This window comes from Aplysia californica, unplaced genomic scaffold (genome assembly GCF_000002075.1).
Source record: "Aplysia californica isolate F4 #8 unplaced genomic scaffold, AplCal3.0 scaffold00057, whole genome shotgun sequence".
Taxonomy (NCBI): domain Eukaryota; kingdom Metazoa; phylum Mollusca; class Gastropoda; order Aplysiida; family Aplysiidae; genus Aplysia; species Aplysia californica.
Window position 1 is genome coordinate 1,100,964 of NW_004797327.1, and position 25,549 is coordinate 1,126,512.

At 40.9% G+C, this 25,549-nt stretch overlaps 1 protein-coding gene across 1 annotated transcript in view; it reads right to left on the bottom strand.

The window, feature by feature from the left end:
• Positions 1 to 525: 525 nt before the first annotated feature.
• The window catches only part of LOC101857469 (pre-mRNA-splicing factor CWC22 homolog), a 58,736-nt gene continuing 33,712 nt past the window's right edge, over positions 526 to 25,549 (bottom strand). The window contains exons 2-7 of the mRNA XM_035968409.1: positions 15,963 to 17,762; positions 12,851 to 12,958; positions 3,221 to 3,303; positions 2,763 to 2,925; positions 1,332 to 1,412; positions 526 to 546 (exon numbers count right to left, since the gene is read on the bottom strand). Coding sequence (XP_035824302.1) covers positions 526 to 546; positions 1,332 to 1,412; positions 2,763 to 2,925; positions 3,221 to 3,303; positions 12,851 to 12,958; positions 15,963 to 17,597 — 2,091 coding nt within the window. The 5' untranslated portion in view covers positions 17,598 to 17,762. The remainder of the gene's footprint in view (positions 547 to 1,331; positions 1,413 to 2,762; positions 2,926 to 3,220; positions 3,304 to 12,850; positions 12,959 to 15,962; positions 17,763 to 25,549) is intronic.

Consider the following 25,549-nt stretch of genomic DNA (forward strand, 5'->3'; position numbering starts at 1 on the left):
TGCTCTTAATAGGACCAATAAATTGTTTTTTGTTCCGTTACTTATTCGTTTCTATACGTTTATAATAATCTTTTAAAAATTCAATATAATAACATTTCGCTTAGATGAAAATTTGAGATGTTTTGTGGACCTTGAAAACTAATATAAACACCTAAGGCGCCTCTGATTTTTTTATACATGCTGTAAAGGAGTACTATAATGTTGAAAATGCAAAGCATACATTTAATTCATATGACACGATGATAGGCCAGGGTAGGTTACGGGTCATCAATGACTCCAAACAGTTTGAAACTTATGTACCTAAAACACATAATATTATATTATTTCCAGCGTCAAAAACCTTGATTATTCATTGTCAGATTTTGTTTGGCATAATTCTCAACAGCTCTTCATCCAGCTACCTTTCCTCGACCTAATCGTTAACATTGGACTACCCAGGAAAGCATCCACCCTACTTAAGACGAAACACAATTGACAGTTATTGGGAGCCGAATTACGCCGTCAACCGTTGGTTGCCACTAGTCGTTAAAAATAGCTATTGTAAACCTGAAATCAGCCGCAGATATTCTCATAAACACAATACAAAAGTGCTTTGGGTGGCGCTTTATTTTTATGGAAAACATATGAGAAAAACGTATAAACACTAGCAGTGGTTTTTGTTTGTTCGTTTAAGCTTTCCTTTTTCTTCTTAGGATATGTTGAATTTTTTTGGGTCAATAATACAATAGACAGTGTAACTCCTAGGGCGACCTTTCAAAACAAAAATAAACAGGAACGACGAAGTGCACTTGAATTTATATACATATCACCATCACCATCGCTGTCATCATCACCTTTTTTAGCAGAAAAGTAACCCCAAACAACAAACACACACACACACACACAAACACACACATACACACACATGCACACACAAAAATACACGTACATACACACTCAAATATACACACACAGACACACATACAAAAACAAAACAACACAAACACACACAAACAAAAACACACACACTCACTCACACTCAAACACATTCACACAAAAGCAAACACAAAAATTACCTACACGCAAACAGAGGCGCGCAAACAGAAGCACATACACAGACACACCCACACGCACACACACACACACACACACACACACACACACACACACACACACACACACACACACACAAACACAAATACACACAGCACTCTCTCTCTCACATACGCACACACACACACACACACACATCCACACATCCACACACACACACACACACCTCCCCCCTCCCATACACACATAAAAAGACAAAAACTACAAAATAACAGAATGCATGTCCCACGAGCTCTAACCTCGTCTAAAGACACCAGAGCCCTCTGTCGCCTGTCACAGATAGCCTGTCTGTGGTTGAGCATGGCCTCCACATCAATGATCTGGGGAACACATTGCGTTTTATACGGGGTGCCCACTACGGATGGGATCTGCCGATCGGGCCGATCGCCAAACTCGATCGCCTAAAAAACAAACGTGTTTGTTTTCAGTTTTAGGCGATGGAGTCGGGCGATCGGCTCAATCCAGCCGTAGTGGGCACCCCGTATTAGTTTTTGTTAAAAAAAAAAAAGAAGAAGGGTAATTTGGCCAGATTATCAAAATCTAGCTGGTCAAAAAATTTGGAGACACAATTAAAAAGAAAAAGATTGTACTGTTTCTTTATATATGATATCAGTAGCACGTGTCCAAGAAATATACTTATATTAATATTTTAAAATTTGAAATTCTAAACGTTGTAAAAAGGGCTAGAAAATGTGTATAAAATAGCTACACTTGATTTTTAAAATGAATTAAAAGGTTTTTTTCCCCTCTCTGAAACATGTTGCTTTCTGCGCTTATTATATATTATCACAAGATAATGAAAAAAGATTGGGTAAAGTTATTTATAATAAAACCAGTACAACAAATACTAATATATTAATAATATTTCATTTATGCATGAGCGCATATCTGTGCTCTGCAGTTGACTCTATGTTCTTTACTATTTTTACTTCACCATACCCAGGATCACCTAGACAAATTCACGGCTTCCCGGGAAACATACACTGCAAACAGCTGAATAAGCTTTTTAACACTAACAAACCAACAAGATGTTTTGCCTCTTTTAGCCGGGTAGTAATTCCCAACTGGGTAAAGTCGGGGAAATTCGCGGGAAACACTTTTCCCAATTACACAATGTCGGGCCCCTGATGGGGTTTGAACCCATGACCTTCCGATTGCGATTTCGAGAGCCTAACCACTAGACCACATTGCTTTATTTTATTCCATTTAGACAATCTAGTGTTCATATTATGGCTGTGCTTTGTTTATAATACTACTTAACTATTTTTCTCTCTGATATTTTCGTTAAAAAAACAAACACTTTTAATACCAGCTCTGCAGTGCAGCAGTCAGGCACTTCGTTGTCGCACACAGGAGACAAAAGTTCGATTCCCGAATGGGGATGACATTTTTATCGACTGCCTGTGCTGGAATTTTGTTTGCCTCTCAGCATGGTACTGACAAGCAGGGTCGGAAGCCCGCCTCATAAATGATCAAAATTGTGCCGAATGGGGCTTAAAAACACCGACATTAAAAACATGTTGTACTTTTAACACTGTCGGATACATTGTATGCGACAAGAAACACATTGTTATACTGTGTATTATCAATTATCACACAAACAAGAGCTTTGTGGACTCAAAAAGTAAACCTCAAACAGGATCTCAAACCATGGCGAGTAAACAAACTACCTCCTTCTCATACTCTTCCAGGTCCTTCTGTTTACCAGACAGACGCTCTTCTTTGGCCAGGATCTCAGTCTCAAGGTCAAGCAGACGCTGCTTCTTCTGGAAAAGTTCCATATTCACCTCCAGGTCTTTCAACTGTTCGCTGATCCGTGGGGGTTCGCTTGGTCTGTAAGGGACAATAGACAGCGGGCGTGTGTATGTGTGTGAATGAATGGAAGAGGAAGAAGGGGAGTAAACACGTCATTGTTATAACTACTATAAAGAGGGTTATATTATAATGAGAGCGACGTGACTTTTCGCGACCATGAAAGAAACCAAGGTTAAAAGGTGCGAAATGTTGTTTTGGTTAAAAACGCACAACACACAGCACAGTTAGTTTTATTCTATACTCTGGCGTCTTTTGTGTTTACGGTTGCAGACGAGAGAGAGAGCTAAGCTGATCTTTATTTTATACAATGTACCTGAGACCATTTTTGGACTGCAGACCATCTGGCCGGCTTTTTCCACTCCATGAATTTTCCAGAGCCAGTGCATGTAGTTTGATCTGTTGAAAGAGAGAAAAGAATGCATTTTTCCTTGTTTGGGCGTCAAACCTCCTCCCACAAAAATGAGACACATAGAGAATACTGAGTCTGTAAATACAGTGTAAAAATCAATATTTCTAGATCATGATCGTGTTTACCACAGAAAATAATTCATATTCTGTGTCAGTGTCTTGTCTATTTTAAATTACAACTCAGCGCTAAGACCTTGTTTTCTAAAAAAGTAAGAGCACAATATAAATGCTACGTATTATTATTATTAGTATTATATTATTATTAATATTTTATTTTTTTCATTATTATCATTATCATAATTACTATTATTTTTACTATGTCGACGATCATGCAAAATATTAAAGAGATAAGGTATTACATGGGTATCTTTTTCTTGACTCGTGTTGACTTTTGATGGTTGATGAACCCAATTGAGAGATAAATGGATCGGTATGTTTAGCCAAAGAATGGGTGGATGGATGGAGGGATGCAGGGGGCGTTGAATGAATACAAGGATATATATATATATATATATATATATATATATTTAGCCTGTGTGTAGGTTATAGACAGAATTATTACGTCTTTGATATTACTATTGACAAACGATAACTGGCGTTGTTCAAGAGAGTGCGGTGATTGCTAAGCAGTGTAAAGGTTGTTCGATAGCTCTAGGAACGTATCACTACCTTCTCTAGTTCTTATTTTTCGACCTTTTGCTCATGCCATGTGGGAAGGTTATTAAGTGTGCTTCCATCTTGTCGACACATTTTTACAGCACAGGTACTGCACCCAGGATGTACATTATGTACTCAACCTTTTTTTGTGTCCCTATATGTGTCGATGCAAGGTACAATTGAAGTCTTTGTGAAGCTCTACTCTATATTATATCGTTCAAGTCGATAGTTCTTTTTCTTGTATTTTTGACATTGGCTCTAGCCGAATTTAACAACGCGTTTAACACTACCGTGCTTAACATTAACAAGAATGAACTACATCTGTTTTTGTAGTATGATTTTAAGCTTTATGAAGTATCTTCATCTTTGTAATAGAGTGTACTCAACAGTGCCTGGGTGGAGCCTGACTTGCAGTGTAGACGAAAGCCCATTCCTAATCTTATAAATAGCGTCTGTTGAAGCGAAACGCTTAGTATTATGCAGGCTTTCATAATTCACCCATTGTGTTGACTGTCTTGATTTTTGTTACAGTAGTATATTGCCGATGTCACTTGTTCTTGTTTCTCTTTTTACCTTTCTTGTATATATCTACGTCTTCAGGCTTTTGCATATCCTGATCTGATGGATCGTTTTTGCTGTATTATCAGTATTATGGCAGCAAAATTATTGTATTTTATCTTGAATTAAACATCATGGCAGACAGGTTCCTATTCAACTCATGCAAATGTGAACCAGTTTTAGAGATAAAAAAAATTAACCCGAATACGATCTTTGTAGCATTAGCTTGTGTTAAAGAGGACGTTTCATAGATTCAGAAAAAACGGTAGGAGGGAAAAGTATTTAAAGAGAGAGAAAAAAAGACATAAAGACAGACATACGTACACAGACAGACAGACAGACATACAGACAGACAGACAGACAGACAGACAGACAGACAGACAGACAGACAGACAGACAGGCAGACAGACAGACAGACAGGCAGACAGACAGACAGACAGACATACAAAGCTAACAAGGTGAGCATAGGAAGAGAGAGAGAGAGGGAGAGAGAGAGAGAGAGAGAGAGAGAGAGAGAGAGAGAGAGAGAGAGAGGAGAGTTAATATTGTAGAAATGATGGGGCACAAGATGACCGAATGGAGAGTACCAATTATTAGAATCTTTTTGTTTCATTTTTCGAAAAGAAAGAGAAAATCGAGGGAAAAATGGAACTTTTGAAGGCAAGAACAAGAGGCTAGGAAATTATAAACTACAATTTACTAAGCAAAGAAGCCGGTAGTTCGACTTTCGATAAAGGTATTTGCCAACAAGAGAACCAAATGTCACACATTATGCAAACATTCCCCGTTGAAAAAAAAGGGGGGAGGGATTTTGGTTCAAACACTACCATCGTTTAATTCAAAGAACAGATTGTGTTGAAGATAAAGGCCTTTGCCGCCGGGTCTTCGAGATGAGGTTCAAGTTTTTAAGCAGATAGGAAAAATCTAAAAACCTATACGGATTAGAACCCAAACTCTTCATATTATGTATGGAAAGTTCACAGTAAAAAGCCTTACAACAGCCAACGATCTGGCTTGTGGTGGGCTAAGAGTGTCTTTCTTTGTCAATTCGAACGTTGAATTTCGAACATTGAATAGAATTTTAGTCTACCCGTTCCACTTATAGTATAACCAAGCGCTCTCGTGAGGGCGGACTGGTTGAGGGGGAGTGAGGGGTGGATTTCGAGGAAGAAGGAGGTGGGATAAGGGAAAGGGGGGGGGGACGGGGAGGGGTGGACGGGTCGATCGGCCTCGGGCTAAGGCTATCAGTCACTCGACCCTATCCCGTTCAGTCGATGATGATCGACCAGTGTGTTATTAGCTGATCGATAATTTCTGTTCCAGACCCCAATCACCACTCTGACATTTAGGGAAGGCACGGAAGAAACCATTTCCACGGGCTTCGATTTTCCCTTTAGCTATTCGCGCTGCCTGGCATTTCTTTGTGCCCACAGCGGCATCTGCGCCCCTCCTGCCTTCACCTCTAGACGCTCCTCCCTTAACTTTCAACGGACGCATGCTAAAGTTGGGAGCACATTCCGTATCATTTGTCGGATGTGCTTGATGGGACTGGGTAAGCAAACTAGTGACTGGCAATAAGTGTGTCTCGCCATCACCCCCTAAAGTAAGTAAAGAAAGAAATAAACGAAGGAAGGAATGACAGAAAAATGGAAGAATGAAGGATGGGAAGGACGGAAGAAAGGAAAGAAGGAAAAAGAAAGAAAGAAAGAAAGAAAGAAAAAGGAGGGGAAAAATGGAAGAAGCAGTTTGCAGCTTTTAGGAGTCTGTTGTTTATGAACATTACTCTCTTAGCTCCGGTTTTCTCCAGTTTATTTGATCATGATGCTGATGAAGCCTTAGAGCTGAAACATAACAGTTTTTGAACATAATTATTGAGTACTTCATTATACCCACGATTTTTTTATACTTCTTTGAAGCAATGATGAAACCCATTATGATGGTGATAATCGTAATAATTACTGTTTTGTTCTTGGTGAAAAGGAAATAAACCTCAACCAACTTCCTGCCACACTAGCTTTAGTTATTATGAGTGTATTCATGTCTGACTAACTGCGCTACATTTCCCGTAGCTTAATTATCGATCGAACTGTTTGCGTCATGTGGACGACAAAACAAGATCGTCTGTACAGAACACAAAAACTCTTAGGATTTGGCTTGAAACACCCTCACAATCAGCCCCGAAGAATTCAATAATTTATATAATTTCACCTCAGCTCTCGTCTCACGAAGCAGTTGGATGTATGAGGAGCTCCACGTACCCCCACGCTGCACCTAGATTTATTTATCTTGAACCAAGTGCTCGCACCCATATAGCAGGTCACAGTCGGAAAAAAACCCATCTGCAGGAACTAAACGTTTGCACTTCTTGCGTTCATAGATTACATCTTTTTACCATCAGTTATATCCATTAAGTGTTTCATGCTTAGTTCACTTTTTTACCTATCCTTTTCTTTATTATTTTTGTTTTTTTTGTTTTTTGGGGTTTGGTTTTTTTGGTTGCGATAGTTTTCGTTGCTTTAAAACATTCTCGTGACAACGTTTATTCCAATAGAGTTGTTTGGTATTTGTTTTCGATTAATTCTACAAGATCAAAAAAGGATTTTGTATGGTACTTAGCTTTTATCAGCAAGTGTTCAACATTTATTTCATGAACTTATCAATTGTCTTCCCATTTCGCTCAACAATACCTATACGTAAAAAAGCAAACAAACGACCGAAATATTGTCAGTTACTTGATTACTGCAACCATCCGTTTCACAATAACTTTTTCTTTTTGTTTCTTTTTGACTGCTTACTTCAAGGTAATGTTTCTGCCCACATATCGAATGTATTTATTGTTGATTTCGTTTCTCTTTCCTTGACAACTGTTAACCAAATATTTTCTCTTAACTTAGCCGTCGTGTGATTGAGCAGTCTTCGTGGTGGTCTTATCCCCGGCACTTTCACAGATATCGGGACGCTTTACGCTGGGGAGTGGCTGTAGTCATGAGCGTGTGTTTATCCTTTGTAGGGGGGTTACCAAGGCGCGATATAACGCTAACGTGCATTCTATTTGATCTTGTTTGCCCTCTACAATTACTCAATAAATAATCTCTGCAAATGGAATCTGGCAATGGCTGCTGCTGCTACTCATGCTGCTGCTGCTAGCTTGAGCTTCAAGGGGTCGAGAAAATTGTTCACGAGAAACAAAAATATAATGAGTAAACGCCCGGGACAGGTCAATGTTTGGTTGGGTTTTGTTTCTCTTGTTTCGTTTCGTGAGTTTTATTGGCTGAGAAAACAAACGATTTCGTGAGGTTATTTTGATTTTCTCATGGCTGAGAGCTATTATTTGGACTGAGAAGGATATTTATCCGGAAAGGAGGGGTATTTTCAGACATTTGATACACATGAAGTTTGAACTTGGTTTGCTGGTCAAGTTCATTAATAAAGGGCAACATTTTGCCTCGGAATTGTGTATTTTATTGTCTCTTCAGTATGCATACTAGTCAGATTTAGGTTATTTGTGTCACGACGCGGTGAAATCACACGCTCGTCAACTTTTGAGCAAATGGAGTTATAGGTGTTATTTTAATGCCTGTTCGTTTATCCTTCTTTTGATAAGATGATTCCCATCTATCTTAAATAGAAGTTGAGATTTTGCGAGTGAAGGTGGTTGGGATCTCCTGGTGTTAGAGGTTGAAATTAGCGAGAAAATAGGCGCCAAAGTTTAGTGACTTCCTACGCGTGGCTGTTCTTGAAAACTGAAATTCTACTTTTTTTTTGCTTCTGATCAACGTTTTTTTAGTTTAAACCATACAGAAAAGTGTGTTTTCGAATAGATGAAGACAGTATTAAGCTCCCCTCTTACCTCTCCCCACCCAAAAAAAAAAAAATTCACAATAAAAATCGACACATGCACGGGCGCGCTCACACACACACACACACACACACACACACACACACACACACACACACACACACACACACACACACACACAAACACACACACACACACACACACACACATACACACACACACACACACACACACACTTATAATCATCCACCTGGAATATACGCTTTAGTATCCATCTTTCAAAAAATAGAAACAGTTCAGAATAAATATACTCAAATGATAACGTATTCGATAATGTCTACCCAAATATTTCTGACAATGTTTAGATTTCTTCTGTGTTTCTTCGACTCATCACGTCTAAACTTTCTCCTATCTGATCTTGCGAGCCCATGCTTGTTTGCTATACACATATACATGAAATCGAAAAGGAAGCTCTTTGGACAAATCCATCCACTCAGATAAGAGGAGGGCGATTACGTGATAACGAGGTCAGCCACACACAGCGCAGTCTGATTTTCTGACCTGATCCGATTTTACTCCGATCGTACGAACCGATTTATTTGTATAACAGGGTACACTTCTACATCCGATCAGTTACACGAAACTATGTCGGAACGAATGTAGGGTCACACAAAATGCTGGCCACAGCAACTGAATAGCTATTATATATCATATACCATAATATAAATCTCATTCTAACCCAGAAGCAAAGCTAGTTAACTAAAATTAAAAACTCAAAACCTTATAATTACAAAAATGCCATGCGTATATAGGAAACAAATCTACACTAAATAAAAAAACAGAAAAAAAGGAGAAAAAAAGAAGTCGAAGTCCCAAAGTCCAGTCTTTTAGAATGCAACGTTGACATATTTGTTCTTTTTCCTTTCCCTAGATGAAAGTAGTTCTGAGGTAGTTTGGACCATCTCTGGTCATATGACTTCACATTAGCAGTTTATTATACCCTGTAAGTAGAACGATATGTTTTGCATATTGATAAATAAAGTGTGCCACATACCTAGTCGCATCTAACTGTGCGCTGGTACTTTAAATTAGCAAGACCCACGCTTCAAAGATAATTGGTTCTCTAGGTAGATGATCAAACAACGCATACCAATAATTAAAGGTGCTTTGATGCTTAAGTTGACATCGTGAATTCCAAAAATAAACCTAAAAGTGCTAAAAATTTCTCGAATCCTTCGAACCCGCCATCGATACGGTATTTAAACTGTTTCATGCATGGGCAAGCGTTCCGATGCATAAACAATTTTTGTCCAGTGACCATATATTTCTGAATATCCCGAGAGATGGCTTCCCGCTGTTATTGCATCAAGATTGGATTTCACGCCCCAGGAAATTTGGGGAATTGTCGTCATCATCGGACTCGTTTCGGGAAACAATGGGTTGTGACAGCCAACATGCCAGAACTGCGTTCAACCTGATATTCTCATTCCCACTGTCGATATTGCCATTAATTGTTCCATTGACGTATTTGGGAAGCAAACGTTTCTACTTTTTATGGTTCCTAGTGTGTCGTGTTGTATTTCAGCGGCGCGACATGACCTTCTTAGATAAGACATGGCTTTGATCAATTATCTTGGTCAAATGCCAGTTGTGACCCCCGTCCCCACCCTTTGTAAAACAATATGGATATATTTGCTCCGCACAATACATTATTTACTACCAATCTATGTTGTGTTGTTTTTTAAAATGAAATAAGGTTAACAAGTCTTAGAGCTTCCTTGTCGTGACCCGACCAGATGATGATAAGGGGTAAAAAAAAACGCCTGAGCTCTGGCTGCAAACACGTTTCCAGGTAATCCAGTTTTTACAGTTCAGTCGTTTTCAGTCCCAAAAATTTTGAAACGATAAACCGAGTTTGTGACTATACGCATACCTTCAAGACACATAAATATGCAATTATAATTTTCAAGTTACAACTTTTATACGCCAACAATTTGGTTGATTTGAGTAGGAAATCTAGACTTATCGGCACGATTGATTCGACAATTCACCAGAAAAAGGTAAGGCCAATAACAACACTGAAAATAGGCAGACAAAGAAGGTCACGTCATGACATTGGCCAGCCACCTACTCCTAAGTCAGTGAAAGAATGACAGACGACCCTATTCAAATAATGATTTCAAAATCTAGGTTACGACTTTCGATAGTATTCACTCAAACTTATTCTTGATTCAAAGATGCCACATTCTAAACATTGACTGTGTTAAAAGGGATAAACAGCTCAAACATTTATCACTTTTCCCTTGATAATTTGTAAGTTTTTCTTACAAGCACGAGGAGAGAACAAGTCACAGAAAGCAGTAGTCCATCTTTATTTTTTGTAAAAGACCATGATTTTGATACTCACCATAATGGGAATCATGTGAAAACTAAAGCCCCGGATTCAAAACCACGCCTTGTTTCGTGAAATTTTGTTTAGGGAAGTCTGAGATAAAATCTGAGAAGCCCGCTATCTGTGTTCTGTGAATCCGGTCCTTTTAGCCAGTGTAGAGAACGTTTGACTTAATACGACTGAGTCCAGATTCCGTATAGTGAGACGAATCTTCGTTTGAAGTCGATATGCCGAGTATATCAAGACGACTTTCTGATTTTCTTCTTGTTCATCTTCCCCAACAGCTTAAACCTCGCCAGAATCTTGCTTTCTTGCGGCACGCCAATGCTTGACCAAAGACTCAAATCCTCCCAGTAAAACACTGATGACTGTCGCGTTTACTTCCCACGGCTTTAATGCTCAAAGGTAGATGGTATTGTCATCTATTATTCTTCTGTCATGCTCGCCGTAAACTGCTATATCTTTCTTCAGGTAGGGAACTATAATCGATGGCAAACCGACAGTGAAGTATGTCTCTATTGCTGACGTACTGCTCCTGGTATTCGAGAGTGCTTTATGGGTGTGTGTATAATTTATGAAGTCAGAACCACACTGAGCTGACTTGGTAAAACACAGGGGACTCGCACGGTTACAATGACCGAAGACTGACAAATCCCTCATTGACAAGACAACCAATCATGAGTCCAATCGGCAATCAGTATTTATTGTTTGTCTTTCCAGTTTAACGTTGTGTTATATATAAAAAGAGTATATTGTTTTTTTCGTATTTGGCAAAGAATTAACAAAATGTAAATGAAAATTTACCACACACATACACACACACGCACACACACACACACACATACATACTTTCTATCTCTCTTCTTTCTGTAAGAGACCAGGTACTCTGTTGTGGTTTGCTTCTTCTTTCCTTTAACCTTATCCGTACGTCGTGTTTTACTATAGGATCCATGCGACGTGGGAAACTCTTTGTTTTTTTTTGTTTTTGTAAAGTGTTTTACGGCGCTCACAACTGCATAGGTCATATGAGCGCGCGGGACACACCTAATATTTTCAGTTGGTAGGAAATTTTGAATTTTGCCCGGGTGGCGGCCGAAGCCTACTCTTATCGATTTTAGACCACCAAGGGATCTTTAACGTGCGCAACTTGCACACGGGCCCTCCGATATTTTTCGCCCTTGTCCGAGAAGGCTAGGTGTAGATCTATCTTACCAGAAGATCAGGGGTGTGGCAGAAAGACAGCAGTAAGGAGGGGCCAAGGAGTAGCAGAAGAAAGGCTGCAGAAAGAGTCAGGAGCCCAGAGGAGGGGGCAAAGGAGGTGAGGGGGTGGGGGCAGAAAGTGGAAATGAAAGCAGACAACAGAACATTGCTAGAGAGCAGGGAAGGAGGTGAAAGGAGACAATTTTAGAGAAGAATTTTTTTTGGTCGCTACCCGGATTCGAACCTGGGACCTTTGAATGAGAGGCCAACACCTTAACTTCTAGGCCACGAGAGCCCCCTGGGAAACTCTGTGCCACAACCACTTTCCAAAGAGGAACATTTACATGTTAATCTTTTCCGTACGCTTTGCATAGCAGTCTATCAAAATGATTTTTTGAGAAATACTGACAGTTTCAAAGATATCTTCGCACCAGAAGTATTCTAAAATGTGAAAAATACAACCCCGGGGGTACAAAATGACCCCAGGACGTACGGATAGAGAGAGAGAGAAAGAGAGAGAGAGAGAGAGAGGGAGAGAGAGAGAGAGAGAGAGAGAGAGAGAGAGAGAGAGAGAGAGAGAGAGAGAAAGAGTCTTATCCTAGGCACTTATATAACCTTTTTTGTATTTCAAGTGTCATAACACATTTACTAAAACTAATGCAGAACTTGTAAAGCATTAAAATCAAAGTAATCCTCACCTAAACTTGCACACACAAACAAAAACGTACATACATAACAACAAACACTCGGAAGAAAAACAGAAAAAGCATCACTTCCCACGACGCTAAGCTGGATGGTACTGTCATCTATTTTTCTTCTGTCATTCTCACTTTAAACTGATATATCTTCCTACACGCAAACACAAACAAGCGCACACGTACATAACAACAGAAAGGAAAACAGAAAACACTTCAACAAGAAAGACTGACCTGATCCTGACAAAATTTTCGGAATTCGTTCACCTCTCTGCGAAGACGCATCATCTCTACCCGGAAGACACCTCTCCAATCAATGACAACGGACTCCGTGGTGTTCTCCTGGAGCAGACAACCATTCAATCAGTTCTTTTAAAACAAATGAATAACTGATTGCATTTGAATATACACGCTTGTAAAACTGTGATTTATCCTAAATCTCCTCAGGCGTCAGTGGTGTAGCGCTTAGAGGTTTCGTTGTTGCAAGCAGGAGACACAAGTTTGACTCCCGAGTAGTGAGGATTTTTATCGAGTATCCCAGTCTTTCTGCTGGGATGTTGTGTCCCACTCCGCCCGGGTTAGCCGTGACAGACAGGGTCCGAATTCTGCCTCCTAAATGATTTAATAGAGTGTCGATGGGGCGTAAAAAAACAATATTCCAAAAATTAAAATTCTAAAACACGCTCCACTATACCAGTAATGCATACTGTCGCGTCACCAGTGACGTAGATTGCTCATCTGTTGTACTGACCTTCATTTTTTACTCATAATCTGGATATGACGTATGTGGCCAGTCAGGAACTGGTATTATGCATGAACTTCACCCTCAAGTTACCGAGGCTAAAATCAGTGTCAGTTAAAATTCTACTTCTGAGTGATTTTATACCTTCGACCTCAGGTGTCCTTAAACCACACGTCTTTGGTTGATTTATCTAATTCACTTTAGCTTTATGGTATCTGTTGTTGTTTCTTTAAAGGCCTCTTTATTTAGGACTTCCTTCTTTGGCACTTCTAAAATATGTTAACCCTCACGAGCAGTGATTTGTTCTCAGAAGTTGGATAAAATGGGAACTGTGTGTAGTGGTGGCAACGGTGTCACCGAAATAGATGTGCCAATTTTTAACGTGCAATTGGTGATTTTATTTGTTAATATCAGAGGCAAACCAATCATAAACTCGCCCAAAAATGTCAAGGAACAGCTTGTGTTTTCAGCTGTCAAATTTAAACTTCAATATCTCACAAACTCGTTAAGATCAGTCAACCAAACTTGGCACACGTACTGTCGACTAGACACAGTTTGCCTGTACAGCAAATTTGCCCGCACCAGCTTCACAGTGACGGCGCACGGCATTCTGAAACACAGTCGAAAATCATGAAAAATGGGCTAAATTTCTCTGCTTCAGCAACATTGGCATAGGGACTGTTAGCTAAAACTAGGCTTGGCACGTGCTAAACAGATGTCTTAGCTGTGGTTATTGCTCCCTTACAACCCTTTATAAGGCAGCTATTTTCAGCCACGTTTCATTACAACACGATGGTCCAACGACGCTCACTGCCTGACGTCGACAGAGGACGAGTCCTTGCCTGGCTCCAAGATGGCTCCACGTTCCCAATTGTTGCACATCGACTTGGGGTGTCCCCATCAGTCACATGGAGGCTGCAAGAACGATGACGAGCGACAAGAAGGATCCAGGACAAGCCTCAACCAGAGTGCCATGTTTGACCAACGACAGCATCGACCGGTTCATCGTCAGACAGGCCGTTACGTCACGAATCACAACTGCAAACGGCACCAGGGACCAACTACGGGTGACAGCCAATGTCCACGAGAGTGAGGAGACGGTAAGGAACTGTATCCGTAGAGCCAAGTTCGCTTCTCGTGTCCCTGCCAGGCGCCCAAGGCACACGCTGCCCCACACAGCAGCTGGTCGGGCGTGGTCTGCTCGCCATTCACAGTGGACACAATGTCAGTGGGACTAGGTAGTCTTCTCGGACGAATCCAGATTCAACCTGCTGCACCCAGACAGGCGAGCCCACGTCTGGGGGCGCCGAGGAGAGCTGTTCCACCCTGAGTGCATCCAGCAGGTGGCGTCCTACGGTGGAGGGCCCGTTCTGGTGTGGGGAGGCTTCTCAGCTCACCACAAGACCTCCTGTACCAAATACAGGGCAATTTGACCGTGGCAAGGTACAGGAAGGAAATCCTGCGTCCCCCCTTACTGTTTCTCTCCTGCAACAGATTGGACCCCAGGCTGTACTGCAGGACGACAACGCCACGCCACATCGCGCACGCATCGTTGGGGACTTCCTGCAGCAGCGAGCTGTCACCCGCATGGACTGACCAGCTTGTAGTCCGGATTTGAACCCAAAAGAGAACATTTAGGATCTCATTGACCGGTGGATAAGAGACAACCACCCTTCTGCACAAAACCTTAAGCAACTCTTGGCTACCTCGTCCAGGAGGGGCAGAACCTACTGCAACAAGTCCTCCGAAGGCATGTCCTGTCCATACGTCGACGCTGTGCCGAGTGTTTGATCAAACGGGGTGGCTACACCCACTATTGAACATGTTCATGAAGAACTATGGCTGTTCAGACTTTTGAAATCCGACCAGTGTGACTTAAACTCATTTTACACGAACTTCTCGTTTTTGTTGAAATCTGAAATTGTACACACTTAATCTAAAGAGTCGAAAGCAACTTTTTGGGAAAAAATGAATAAATTTTGTTAAACTGTTCTTCAGTTATCTTTCTTGGAATTTTTGTTCCTAGACTTTTTTGTGCGAGTTTATCTATACACACGCGCACACAGGCACATACATTTACACACACAGACTGACACACACATGGATCCACGCACATTTACCCCCCCACACATACACATACACTATCCAACAGCACCCTAGGACAGTATAAAACCGTTTGACATCTTGTTCCTGTAGTGTGAATGACAAAATAGGTAATACTAATAACTTTAAAACTGTCTGCTATTAAAAACATACATGTTGAAAGTCCTCATAACTCAGCAAACACAACAATGAAAAACAAGTCAAAAGCAATAATTCAATAGCTGGTCTGCTGTACAAAGCTGTCACTAGTAGATTAAGAAGGGCGTGGAAGAATAAATTCCAAAGCGTACAGGGTTTAAAAAGAAATATTTTAGGTATGGTTTGACATTGTTGCAACAAAGGAATGGGATTTTGAGAGAGGGCAAGAAAAAAAATTGACACACAGGAAGATTATGATGGATTTGATGCACTTTAAAGACAGTCGGTGGCAAGTGTTAGCAGTGAGAAACTTTTATATAAGGGACTCTGCACACAAAACAATGAAAGTAACATAATGCTCACCAAAGCTGGAATATCCGGAAGCCCGTCTCTCAAAATGGCGTCCATGGTAACAGCAGTCGTTTTTTCAACCTCTTGAGCTGATGCCAGGGAGTCGAGAGCAGTTTCCGGCGGGGGAATCCTGCCATGACTCGTATCTTCATTAGGTAAACGAGCTGGGTTTGTGGGATGATCGGTGTTGGAAGACTCAGGAAGGGCAGGCTGTGGATTTGAATCGTCGGCGGGTAAGGCGTTTTTCACACTCTCAGACTTTGAAATTTGGGACGACCTTTTGCTTTTACTACTTCGTGGGTTGTCTGAAGAGTATTGTGAGGTTTTTTTCGCTTCTTTATCCTTTCGATCTCTCGACCTTGAAGACTTTGATGAATCTCGACGTTCGAGTGGAGTGAGAGTCACCGGTCTTTCAGCAGTATGGGTAGATGGATAATTTTTGTCATGTAAAGAACTAGGGGCACGTTCGAACACCTCAGACGTTGCACTAGTTTCAATAATGGCCGGTGGTGTCATTGTGTTTTGCATGGGGCTGTCGTCTGGTGACGTTCCTTTGTTTTCGTAGGAAAGTGGCGATTTGCTAATAGAGTCCGATTTTGATCGCGTTTTTCTTCGGGAATACCTCTCTTCTACTTCCTTCATACTTCCTAAGGAACAGCTACTGTCTTTGCCAGCTAAATGTCGAAGAAAGCTTTTACTAGAGTCCTCAGATCTCGCTCTTTCTAGCACAGGTCTCCTAGCTTGAGCAGCTGAGCCTGCCCTCTCCCCGGACTGACCTCTGCTGCTTCCTCTGTCCCGCTTCTCTCCCACATGCTGACACTTCAGGCGGATCCTGGTTTCGTCAATGTCACGGTTACGCTTGAGCTTTTCCTGTCTCAGTCTGAGGGCTTTCGTTAGCTCCGGTGAGCGAGGTCGTTTGGGAGAGATGGAGCTTTTGGAGCGTTCCGAGTTGCTGGGAGAAGAGAAGACTCGAGACTCCATCGACACAGATACGGCCGACGGCGTTGACATTGTGGACACGGCCGAGTCGTAGGTCGCCACGGAGAGTTTATGTTGTTGCTGTTCTGTCAATGTTGCCGATTCCCCAAACGGGCTCACCACGACTTCAGAAAGGAGACGACTGTCTGCAGAGAACTGGCAAGGTTGGGGGAATTTCACCAGATAGGGGTTAGGAGAGCGCTTCAGAATTCCAGTCGAGTCCGATATAACTCCTGTGTTTCGCACATTTGGATCATAACCACTGACGTCCATTTGTCTCTCGCTGTTACCTGAATTTGATGAGAGCTCTTTATCCCCACTATTTTCTTGCTTAACGGCGTAGTCTCCATCGTCTTCTTCTTCGTCGCCCCCTCCTTCTCCGCTATCCAGAGATGATTCTCTATTTGTTAAAGACTTTTGTTTGAAGCGATAGTCTCGAAGTTCAACTCTCCGTTTACTTCCTGCCTGACTCCTGCTCTTCTCTTTATTCTGTCTTCTGTTCTCGTTTGACCTCCACCTCCTCTTGCCAGAAGATCCAGGTTCTGCCACTCTCTCTATCTCCGTGTGAACTGAGCAGTTATCAGTCTCTGAGGAGGTAGGCGTTGTCCCTTTATCCACGAATTCTTTACGGTAATCCTCAGCGCGATTTTGGCTGGCCGCTGTGTCCATATCTAAATGTGCTCGATATTCTTTTATGTCATTGATAGACAACTGGGTATTTGTTGTGTGTATCCCTCAGCTGTGTATAAGGGCGTACACCGGATTCCTGGTCTCTGTGGTGGTCAGTACAGGGTCCAGGCGTCCACCCTACGGGCTGTACGATCTAGTGAGTTCCTGGAGAGAAACACAAGTTTGTGAAGGTCATAAGATAGTTTTTACTTTAGAGCATGTTGTAGTTAGAAATGGTGAGTACGTGAATAATTACTATTTTAATCCTCAATAGGCTAAAGTTTATTTACTTATCTATTTGGCTTTATGCACTGAACTTGTCTTTCGGTTATGACCCACTAGTTTTAGTTATTGGAAAGAATTATATGGTACTTGTAATACAAATAAGCCTTATATGTCGAAGATTAGAGGCGGCACTACAGAGTAACATACAAACAGCAGAAGGAAGAGAGATATAGATGATATATGTTTTATAGGACAAAAGGAGCAAACACACATTGCCAACCACAAATACCTGGCCTCGTTTATAACACAGTACGATGGAATACATCACAATGCAAAACCGGCATACTTAATCGAATAATATTTCTCTTCCATGGAAACCAAGCCGGTGTCCTTTATACCCAGACACGAAGAACTACCTTTTCATGACAGACGCCTGTTAATGGTCAGCCACTTTGGGAAACAGTTCATTCTAAAAACGCACAGTGATTCTTTTCCACGTCAATGAAAGCCAGTTTTCCCCTTGCCCCTGAGTTGAAAAATAAAAGAATACCTTTTAAACTTTAGATTAACGTGAATGAAATCAAAGTGCTTTCAAACAATATATTTTTATCACAATAAGTCCCGAAAAATTTATATTTTGTCTTTTTTAAATTTTGAATAAAAAAGACAGGACGGTGAACTGAGATTAAATGAATGCAATAATGTTCCGGTATAACTGGATCCATTTCGTATGCCACTTGGCACATTTTCCTTGTTGGCTCATGTTTGAAATTAACTGCACAACATGGATCAGTTGAGTGGAGTACCACTAGAGCATTTTAAAAGCCAACTTTCAAAATAGAATATCTGTCATCAAATTAATCAATATTCGTTGTCAACAGTCTTGTTCACAAAGTAAAAGCTGAAGACTAGTTAGGCCTCGAGGAAGCACTCGTCAATCTTGTTATAAGCTGACTCAAACAGTAATTTGTTTTTCGACAATGGACTCAGTCTTGGAAACTGGCGTAAGGCCAACAACGGTCACTTACAGTTCGAGCTACCGTTGTTGTTGTAGCTATTGTTGTTGTTGAGACTGCAGCTGCAGCTGCTGCTGTTGTTGTTTTTACTGTTCTCTTTGTTGCTGTTGACGTAGAAGTCGTCGTCGTCGTCGTTGTTGTTGTTGATGTTGTTGTTGTTGATGATGTTGTGGCTATTATTTTCATTGTTTGCGGTTGTTGTTTTTAGTAAGAGGTTGTGTTGTTCGAATCTGCCGATGCCCCAGTTGTCATATTAGTATTAATTTATGGCTGCAACAGTTTATTTCAAACCCATGTCCTATTCGTTTTTAGTACAACTCAAAAGAGAATGCTCTTAAAGATTTGAGACCATAACATCAACCCTGCCCGACTTCGATCGAAGTCATTTTACGAGGAAGATCACGTTACAAATATTATGCCTGGCTGAGTTTGCTTTTGAACAACAGGGAAGCACGCATCTAAAAAGGAACAATATAAAATGGAGAGCTGTTATAAAGTTTAATGACTCAATGCCATTTTATATCTTCATACAACTTGACATATCTTATCCGCTTTAACGATAAACTTTAAACACCGTTTTCAGCCACATATGGCAACATTTTACAAAGATCGATTCCCAGTTTCACATGTTTTAGCTCTCTCCAAGGGCAGGATCGATACGGTAGTTTTCCTTCTTGAACTCCAGCGCTGCGTGACGAAAATAAACAGCGACCGCTCTCCGATTGAAGTCAAAATGCTGGAAAGTTTAAGCCTTTCATTTTTACACAGAGACGAGTTTCTTTTATCCTTTATTCATCTGTGTGTGTGTGTGTGTGTGTGTGTGTGTGTGTGTGTGTGTGTGTGTGTGTGACTGTGTATGTATATACTTACAAATAATAAGTTGGATAATGTTTGTTCGCGTAATTTCAGAGCGATGCTTAATAAACTCAAGATCGGCCAGATATATCTATATTCTGAAGATGCCCCACTCTCGTTACTTTTCCAGGGAAGACATTCATTTCATCTTGTGTTTATGGAATTCCATTGCTTTTGAGTAAACTGTCCGACTCTCCATGGCGAATTAAGAACGACTTGTGTGTACTTCTATTCAGTGTCCTCGATCTTTGCCTCTTTATTTATTTATTTATTTATTTATTTATTTATTTATTTATTTATTTATTTATTTATTTATGTATTTATTTATTTATTCATTTATTTATTTATTCATTTTTAAACCTGTTTATTTATTATTATTATATTGAGCACTCTTGTAACTCTTGAGTACTCTTGTGTTTTTAGCCAAAATAGTAGCAGCGCAGTCGTTGGGTGCTGTGCGCTGTCCTGCTTGAACGATGAAAAAGAACGCCGAAAGAAGTGAGATGCAATTCTCCTGGTATGGTTTTGCTGGCATTTAAATATTTTATTCCCGCAGTCTGGGGTAAGTCAAGCGGAAAGATAAGGGAGGGGAAAAGGCAGAGAAGGTGATAAGGGATAGAGAAGGGGAAGGACAAGCAAGCGACCAAAGCAGACTAACAGAAATAGAGATAGCCAGACATTAAGAGGTAACAATTATAATGGAAAGTCAGAAAGAAGTGGAAACAGACGGAAGGGGGGTGAGAGAGAGAGAGAGAGAGAGAGAGAGAGAGAGAGAGAGAGAGAGAGAGAAAGAGAGAGATAGAGAGAGAGAGAAAGAGAGAAAGAGAGAGTGGGGAGGGAGAGACAGACAGGAAGACAGACAGACAGACAGACATACAGACAGACAGACAGACAGACAGACAGACAGACAGACAGACAGACAGACAAAGATGGAAGAAGAGAGGCATAAAGAAAGCAGAAAAGGATTTTAAAAAGACAGACTGGCGTAAATGGGGGGGGGGGGGGAAGCAGATGTTGTTTGAAGGTGGTACAAAAAACTTACAGGCTGGCAGACGGCCACAGCCACAAACACACACACACATACACACACACATACACACACACACACACACACACACACACACACATGCACAGACGGAAACACACATTCACACACATTCACACACTCACGCACACACAAACAAGTACTCACACAAATATGTAATAATGGTATATCATTACATGTTATGTGTATAAATTAAGTATTAATATACATATGATATGCACGATCATAATATAAATCATCATTTCAGTTTGATTTCTTTGAAACGTTGGAAGATAACACCTCAAACCTTGAAGTGACCTCCTGGGGGAGTTCTGTAATCTCAAGCTGTTGTCTATGTTGTAAAGACAATTTTGAGATTTTTTAATTATTCAATTATTCTCCTTACTTTTTTGTTTTGTTTTTGATACACTAGCATCAAATGCGCTCAGATTCAAATGATATTGCAAAGCCAAAAATGTATTTCTGTCCACCGATGATGCACCAATTTCATTATTATACTACTATTATTCTGTTCCCAAACTATAGAACAAGTACTTTTTTAAAATATACGACAAAACAGCATCAATAAACGTAACAGCAAACATAGACTACCAAAACATAAACCACAAAAAAATGTAACAGCACCAGCAGTAGAAACAACAACTTCGGAATAAGTATACGTGTCAGAACGTGGTGGAATCATGCGCTCGTCAATATTTGGGCATATGGGGTGATTGGTATCACCCTAAAGCCTGTTCATTTGCCTTCATTTTGGTGAACAAAATACGGGTCTATGATGAATAATATTTGCGATTGAAGGAGGTCAGGTTCTCCTGGATTCAGAGGTAAAATTAGCGAGAAAATGGCCTCCATAGTTTTGTAACTTCCATATCTTAAGAGTCCTTGGAAACTGAAAATTTTCATTTGTTGTGCCTTTAATCAGTTTTTCCAGTAAAATCCACACAAAAGTGTGTTTTTAAAAGGATATAAAAGGTGTTGAGCCAAAACCAGATATAAGAAAAAAATTGCCTGTCGGCCCAAAAAATATCGATTTCTTTTATTTCACTATTTTGACGAGCGACTGATTTCACCACTATGCCTCATATATAAAAAAGCAACATAAGTGACAATAACAACAGTCGTGCACGCAGGACTTTGTTCTAATTTGAGCCCACAACTAAAAAACATACATCACCACCACCACCACCAACACAAATAACAACAACAGCATTAATAACAAATGCACCAAGAACAGCAACAACAAAACCAAAAGCAAAGCCAATAGCATTTAAACAACAACAACAAGAAGAACAGAGTCAAGGGAAATAAGAAAGGGGTTTTACGATATCACTTTGACTGTTAGCTCAGGGTAGTTTAATATGAAAAATCCAGGTATTTAATTAAGATTAATATGATAACTACCGACCAAGGCTGCAGCCACTACCACCAGTACCACCATTATCACGTCTCCTTCCAACAAGTATAAAGACAGAAAAGCTAAGCTGTTTAATAAAGCATTAATGTGGCTGTTTTCATACCGCAGCAGCTGGACAGGGAGCAGCGAGAAACAATAACTTTCGAAAACATTCAGGCAGGTCTATCTGGGCGCAATCAGGCCCCATCTCGAGTACGGATCCAATGCATGGATGATCGCAGCACAGACTCACAAATACACTCTGGAAAAAGTACAAAACCAGGCTCTCCGAATAATCACTGGGGTAATGAGGTCAACTCCTATAGAAAAGATGAAACAAACAACATCTAAAGTGGCCCTGTGGAGGAGATGGGGGTGCACGGCCCTCTTACAATAAACCAAGGCCACAGCAATGGGGGATCATAATAATAATGCACTCAAGAACAGCCAGATCAAACACCACAATACTTTAAAGATCCATATTCATCATAGAAAGCAGAAAAATACAAAGATCCCTACAAGACCATCTACAAGCCACAGTGAAAATACTGAACCATACCCCCAGAGGGACCATCATGGGAAAGGAAAAACAAAAGCATAATGATACAAATATCCGTCTCTATGTTCACCACAAAAGATGACCACAGCGACCTGGGAAAGAAATCCCTCACCCTGTCCATGTTTGAAGAAAGATACTCCCGAGAAGCATGGATAAGGATCTATACGGACGGATCTGCCACTGATGCTGTGAAAAGAGAAGGAGCGGGAGTGTACGTACAGTTCCCAAATGGACGACGACAAGCAGAGGCAATCCCAACAGGGCGACATTGTACAAACAACAAGGGGGAGACGGACGGAGGCTCTAAAACAAGCAGCAAACATCATCAAGAATGTGGTAGACCCCCAAAGCCAAGTAGTATTCCTAACAGATGCCATGTCAGTACTGCAGGCAATCACTGCCGGCAAACTACCAAGTCTGTGAGAAGTAATTGAGGACATCCCGTGTCTGAGGATTATGCTGCAGAGGATTCCATTGCACTGTGGTGTCTTAGGAAATGAGAAGGCTGACAGGAGCAGTGAGAGAGCAATAAGACAACAGCGTAAACTACACCGAAATATAAACTATTATACGAGTGTATACACTATTTAAAGCACCACAGACACCAGATAGCTACCATGAGCTGTCCCGCCAAGAACAAGAGATTATCTTCCGACTAAGAACACAACACACAAAATTGAGACACTATAAGAACAGATGTTTTAAACTAGTATAATCCCCAAATGTCAGTGTGAAGAGGCGGACCGACCTGTTGAACACATCCCTCAGCAGTGCCGGACACACGGGCCCTGAGACAGGAAACGTGGCCAACACCACTGACACTACAAGAAAAGCTAGCTATACGGGCCGACAGATGAAATCAGCGGGACGGCCCAATTAATGACAGATACCGGACTTTAAGTGTTATGCAATCGAGAAGGAAAAAAAAGTCTTCTTACCACCAAGACAAGCACCACCCTCACCACCAAAACCATCAACAGTACAAAAGCAACACTAACAAAATCAACCATACCCAACTACCCAAGACAACAAAAACAATGGTATCTTTTTAAAAAATTGTTTCCTGGTTGGGACGTGCGGGGGAGAGGGTTTCTTCCTTGTCTGATATAGCTGCAAGCACCACCACAACAAACAACGACCACAAGAACACAACAGCATCAGCATTAAAAAATAATACAACTGATAATTCAGACACTTTACCGCGGCCGTTTCACCACTACAGAGCCCCAGCGATATGAAGCGAAGAATAGCCGCCGCACTGATGCAGCTGTATAAAAAAAACCCGGCAAATACTGGCCAAAACGTTTGATCGATGTATTGCATTCCTCCAAGCGGGACAGAACATCACAGCAAGTGCTGGGAATCGATTTCAAATTGCCACCGATCAGCAGCGGTGTCGCGGTAATAACCACTGATCGTGACATGAAAGACATGGCGATTGGCTATCGACGTTTGCAATCATAGAGGTCCCCTGCACTTTAGGTTAGAGAGCCGCGGTAAGGGCGCTTATGGTGTAATGGTTAGGATTTTCACCTTGCACGCGGGGCGGTGTGTTCCATTCTTACTTAGGGGAGACTTGCTATTTGTGGAGTATTTCTGATAGAGATGAACCCCACACAACAGTCCATGTTGGCCTTGACAGACAGGCAGTATCAAAACTGTAAGCCTCCTACTTGATCTATAAGTCAGATGTCAATGTACTGAAAATTAAATCAATAATGACAATAATAATAGATAGAATTTGTATTGCGCAAATCTGCACAACAGCAAGCTCTATGCGCTTCACAATCTATACTATTACCCCAAACAGAGCTGAGAGCATTCTGAAAAAACCTCAACTTCCTGAGAAGCATACAGTGCAAGCGGCCATTTATAGGTGCTAAAACACTAACATACTGATACGATCTTTAGGTGTCTATGGCTGGGTACATATTCCCAAGTGGGTGAAGTGAGGAAAATTCGTGTAAAATGCCTTCACCAATGGCACAACGTCGGGTCCTCGACTCGAACCCCCGAACCCGTAACCTCGCGATTACGAGTCTGGTAGCCTAACCACTAGGCCACCGACGCCACCATAACGCCTAACCTCACACCTCTGTTTGGCGGAGCAGAGCGGGGGCACAAGTCATGTGTGGAGATCAAATTTTAATGTGTGATATCGTTGTAAAATCAGGCGCGCGCCAAAATAATGAAATCGAAGAAACCAACAATTTCACATAATGTTATGAAAAGGGGGAGTATTATCTCCCTTCGTGTTTGGTTATGACATTGGATAAAAAGAGGGAAATACATATCGTCATTAAAAACAATTTTTTTTTTGCGTTTTGGGTTCGAGAGGCAGGGGCTGGTAAAATTGGGGGTGAGGGTTAGTACTTAGATATTGGATATTTTATGGCGTTATATAGAGCATCATAATAAGAGAATGCACGTTCTGCATTACATATAGAGTTAAAGCTTACCTGAAATAATGAATCATGATATTCCGTTTTTATAACATATATTATTAAAACGGACAGTTTACATCGGTTGACACAGAGATCCACACTGAACATAAACCCTGCGTGTCCTGGATATTATCAACAATCGTTATTGACTTCTTTTTAAGATTAACAGTCACAGGAAAGAACGAACGACGCGGAGGATAACAAAACACTCACTCAAGCAAAACACATCCAGATTCTACAAGTGTGTGCATAATTTTGCTTCTTTCATAATTTCATATTGGTGTATCGTGCCGCTCAGCAAACATGTCGTTTCAAAGGTGTGTCTTTCACTGTTGGGTTGTTGGGGTCTATTTTGTTTTCTTTTGTGTTTTTTAATTGCATTATTATTATTGTTATTGTTATTATTATTATTATT